General features: G+C 33.0%; 1 protein-coding gene and 1 long non-coding RNA gene across 2 annotated transcripts; one reads left to right on the forward strand and one right to left on the reverse strand.

Moving 5' to 3' along the window:
• Positions 1–423: 423 nt before the first annotated feature.
• On the forward strand, positions 424–2,036 carry LOC145062704 (uncharacterized). The gene is made up of 3 exons (XR_013687685.1): positions 424–745; positions 824–1,396; positions 1,728–2,036. It is a non-coding gene; the product is annotated as an uncharacterized LOC145062704 (long non-coding RNA).
• Positions 2,037–2,858: 822 nt separating this feature from the next.
• LOC145060955 (protein FAR1-RELATED SEQUENCE 5-like) lies at positions 2,859–5,057 on the reverse strand. Its single transcript, XM_079008289.1, has one exon. It carries the CDS (start codon positions 5,055–5,057, stop codon positions 2,859–2,861), a length of 2,199 nt encoding a protein of 732 aa, XP_078864415.1.
• Between the last annotated feature and the right edge of the window lie 241 nt (positions 5,058–5,298).

A 5,298-nucleotide genomic window follows, 5' to 3' on the forward strand; every position in this document is an offset into this window, starting at 1 on the left:
ATTTAAATAAAAAAAACTAATAAGCTTTAATTTTGAAAAATTTGAAATTAAAAGGTAAGTTAATTAATGAAATTGATATCATTTTATGACTATATTTATTCCAATTATTACATTAAAATATAATGTGAAATTTAATAAAATAGAAAACACATAAAATGACATGTGAAAAAAATATAATTCAAAATAACTTCAAAATGACATTTGGTAAATTGCAAGAGAGTTGAACAAGTGGGAAAAAACATTTATTTATTAGGTAGTATATATATATATATATATATATATATATATATATATATATATATATATATATATATATATATATATATATATATATATGGGGATAGGGAATATACATTACATCACTATATAAGCTTGCGTACAAAACCCTATAAACGACATCGTTTGCTGCTTTACAATTAAAACCCCAATTTTGGAGAAAAAAAACAAAACAAACACCGTGTTTGGGTGTGTGCGGTCATAAAAATCAGAAGTGACGAGGGAGGAGCTGAGACGAGGAGATGGAAGCGGATCAAAGTAGGAAACACTATTTGAGGTTATTTGGTTGAAAGAAATTAAGATGTAGAGGGCATATCGAGCGTACATGGGTTGTTAATCCCACTGTGTTGTTGTGTAGTCAGGGGAACACAACTAAGAGGAGGGTAGTCGCCGATGGCGGCATCACTGATCACCAGAGAGGGAAACGACGACGCAAGCGATGCCGCCCAGTTGGAAATCGCCGGAAAAGGTGCGGGTTTTGGGTTCTCAAACTTCCTTCCTAACATAAAAGCTTCCTTTTTTCTGATTTGTGGTTTCGATCCACCAGGTCAGTAATGACGACATGACCTGGATTGAAGAAATTGTAACAATTTTGGCGAAAGAGGACTACAGATGGTTAGGGAATGATTCAATAGTGAAGTTTTCTGATTTTTCCCCTTGATTCTTGTTCTATTTGCATCGATCTGGTATTAGTTGAAGTCTGTAATCGACAATTGAAATTTCAATGGCCACCGACCTTCATCGATTGAAGTCATTAATTATAAGCTGGGACAATTGATACAAAATTTTCTATCTATGTGTCAATTCTCCTTTTGGAAACATGGGCGCTTTCTCTATTTCAGTTAAGGAAAGTGAGAATTCTTTCAATTTATCTTTATCAACATTCTTGTTGCAGGTAATCTTTCAGCCTCTTCATTTCCTTTTACCCTTTTTTATGATGCTAATACATTTTGGCATTGTGTAAGATTGGGTAGGATAGAGAAAGACAATAATTATATCACAATTATGGTGGAATTGGGAAGTGGATGAAACATTGTATCAAGGATGGAAACAACTTATTAAGGATCTTAGTGCCAAACGTATTAAAGTCATGATATATTGCAATCCTTGTCTAGCTCCAGTAAGTAGTCATTTTCTTTATCAAAAAACACTTGTAAAGGCATTCATGTCTTTTGAAGATTTTAATTGATATATATTAGATGGATAGAAATCCAGATGCAAGGAGAAAGGTATTTTAAGAGGCAAAGAAGTTGGACATTTTAGTAACAGACAAGTTGGACATTTTACCATGATTATTGTATTTTAAGGAATTATCACATAAAGATTTTTATTGCTAGCATTTAGCTATTTTGTCGGTCTTAATGAATGGGTTCCATGTGGATATAAGTTTCTCCAGTAATTTACATATGAAGGTTACAATTTTCTCAAAACCTCATTGATTTTTTTTGCAGGTCATCGTTATGGTAGATAATCTACGGTTCGGTTCAAGAGGAAGGGTAAAAAGGGAAAACAGTCCTTACCAATGACCAATAGGGGCAACAGAGGTAATTTGGGGACTACTATGAAACTCAAGGCAGGAAGGGTAAAAAGGGAAAACAGTCATCGTTGGGTTTAATGTTCATTACTCTTGTTTGGTAGATTTATAAGTTTATTGTCATTAGTTGTAATTAGTTGTAAGGATTTGGTAACTTTCTATATGGTGCTGTCATATTTTTGGCATTTTTTGTTCTGGTTTGTAATATGTACATTCCCGACCATTAGTTGGGTTTTTTTTTATTTTTTATTATAATAACATTTTTATTTCAAATCTCAAAAAGAATATGTTGATTAGTAGAAGCAGTCTACTGTTGCATTATACCTATTAACAACATTATACTTGAATCAATTTTCTTTTTAACAAAATAATACTTTCAACAATAGGATTGTACTTTCATTTTGTACACATAATAGCATCGTACTTTCAGTTTTTACACATAATATCCGCGTACTTTCATTTTTTACACATAATACCCCCGTACTTCCCTTTTTTACACGTAATAACATCGTACTTTCAGTTTTTATACATAATACCCCCTACTTTCATTTTTTACACATAATTGCATCGTAATTTCATTTTTTTACACGTAATACCCCCATACTTTTGTTTTCTGCACATAATAGCATCGTACTTTCATTTTTTACACATAATACCCCCGTACTTCTGTTTTTTACAAATAATACCCCCGTACTTTCTTTTTTTTACACATAATAGTAGTAACCATTCAACATTTTCATTCCAGAACAGCAACGTACACGATTTATGTCCAAAATTGGAAAAAAGACAAGTACTTCAAACTAAAAAAAAAGGACGCTTAACCTAAGCTAGAAAAATGAGTAGAATTAACCAAAATCATAGCAACTATATATATCCCATCAATGTTTCTCTTGCAACGATTCATCTACCTGATACATGAAAATATAAATAGATTATTATATAAATATAAGAACTGCAAAATCATGACAAAGTAAGTTACTACTATATGCACCTTTCTTTTAGAACAACTAGTAGCATAATGACCTAATTCTTGACAATAAGAGCATGTTCATTTTTTTGGCACTTCTAAAGAAGACTTGATTCTACTAGCAATTTTAGGACGCCCTTTCGTGTTGGTTGGAGCAAGAGGATCCCGGAAAAATAATTGAGGTAGCATATCGACTTGTGAAATTCTCACACAAGAACCTTGAGATACGTTCTCAACTGGTAAAGGTTTTTTCCGTATTGCTTGATCTTGTAAGAGCTTTATCAATACGTTATTGACATTTTCTATTTCTGAAGGGGAGTCTTTTGCTTGTTCAATTACTTTATTAAAATTTGAACGAACACACCATAAAGTGTAAGCACTAGCCCCATTTCCGTTATTCATTTCTTCAAGTCCGATACTATGCTTACCCACCTTGTACCTAGCATTAAGGGTCCACCTAGGTAAAATGTAGTGACTCGAAAGTGTGTCAACATGCCTTTTCTTCATCACATATAAGATATGTTTACATAAAATCCCACAAGTCTCATACTTAGCACAAGAACATGTGACATGGATCTTATTTGACAAATAAAAGGTAACAATCCGCCAATATTTTTTGTCAATGTCCAATTGTCCAACTCTATACTTGATTTCTTCTGTAGTTTTGCTTATAGTCTCATGCGTTAAATTGCTAGTAGCTTCCATCCATTCTTTTTTGAAAATCTCAAATACCTTTCTAGTATAACACTCACCTGTTTTTGCTTCAATTGGATGTCTTGAGGAAAGAACTGGCCTCGAGTTCATAGTCTTGAAATCTTCATCTTCTTCGGCGGCCCTTCGTGAAGCAACTGCTTTGTCATATTGCACTAAAAAGTCATTCAACATGGTACTCGAGTTAACAAAATCATCAAAAAATGAATTAATACTCTCACTTCGTCCACTTGTTGACATACCGGCCAAGAAAATATCCTTTAAGAAGGCTTTAGCCCAATGTACTCGTTGGTTATACATATCACTTATCCAACAATTGCTTTCAAGTTTATACTTATCATGTATAACTTCCCACCTAGTTTCAAATTCTTCAATTGTGTCACTCATTACCCATTCTTTATATGATTCTTGAAAATCACTATAACGAGCAACATATGGTCGAAGGTGCTCTAATTCATGTTTTTTTATATGCCATGCACAAAAGCGATGTCGAGCGTTTGGAAACACTTTTTTTATTGGTTTACCCATAGCTTTGTCTTGATCAGTAATAATAGCCTTTGGGTACTTGCTAAACATACATTTAAGGAAATGCTCAAACAACCATACAAAAGTTTCTTCCTTTTCGTTTTCTAGCAACGCTCCACCAAAAAGTACAGACTGTCCATGGTGGTTCACCCCAGTAAATGGAGCAAAAGGCATCTTGAATTTATTTGTCATATAAGTTACATCAAAGACAACAACATCTCCAAATTTAGTAAAATCGTCTCTTGATCTTCCATCAGCCCAAAAAATATTTCTAGGACAACCATCACTACACAAATCCACAACATAATACTGATCATTATCCACTAATGCTTTATCTTGTAAATGTTTTATTAGTCCATAAAACTCTCTTCCTTTGTTGTGTTTTCGTTGCTCAGATAATACATCAACACATTGTTTTGAAGTAACATCAACTTCATTTGAGGTTTTCATTGCATTAATAGCCTTTTTAATTTGAGAAGGTTTCAACCCTGCTTGATTAAGTTCCACCATGAGAGATTTACATTCCATTGTACGGTGGAACTTCGCATGAGACCGATGCTTCATCACTTTTGTTGGTGTCATGCTCAATTCGTGATTGTGTGTGTCATCAAACAAGTCCACAAACCATTTCCCATCTTTCTTTTTTGAAATTCGAAACATTGCTTTGCATCCGATCCTAACTTCTCTATGACGTTTTTTCTCATTTCCAATTGAAGTATTACCATCCTCCCGTTTAAAACCTTCTTTGTCGCATACAAGTGTCTTTCGATAAGGTTCATTTGTTCCCTTATTTTTGCATGTGGTATGAATACATATACCAAATCCATGTACAAATGCATAATCATTATAAAAGTTATATGCATCATCGGTTGTATCGAAAACCTTTCCTAAAATACTTTCATTGTTCAGTCCATCTTCCTCACATTCAACATTTGCATCTTTTATTTCTTCAGTTTCATATGTTGCTTCTAACAAATCATTTGCATCAACATCTTCAGTTGTATGTGCTTCGATATTCTTATCTGCTTCGGTTTCAGACATCATTCACTATACATTACATCCAACAATAATCAAGAATTAGAAAATATCATTTACCAACTAAGATATTTACAAAATGATAGTTTGCTTATTAGAAAAAAATAAATAACCAGCAACAATGACAAAATTAATAATTAATATAAAATAAAATAGCATAGTGAATAGAACGAAATAGAGGCCAAGTTCGGTAATTTATTGGCAATTTCAATTACAAATTGATAGCACAGTAAGTGGGAGACAACATGAA

The sequence above is a fragment of the Lactuca serriola genome, chromosome 7, assembly GCF_051521515.1.
Source record: "Lactuca serriola cultivar US96UC23 chromosome 7, Lser_US96UC23_V15, whole genome shotgun sequence".
NCBI lineage: Eukaryota > Viridiplantae > Streptophyta > Magnoliopsida > Asterales > Asteraceae > Lactuca > Lactuca serriola.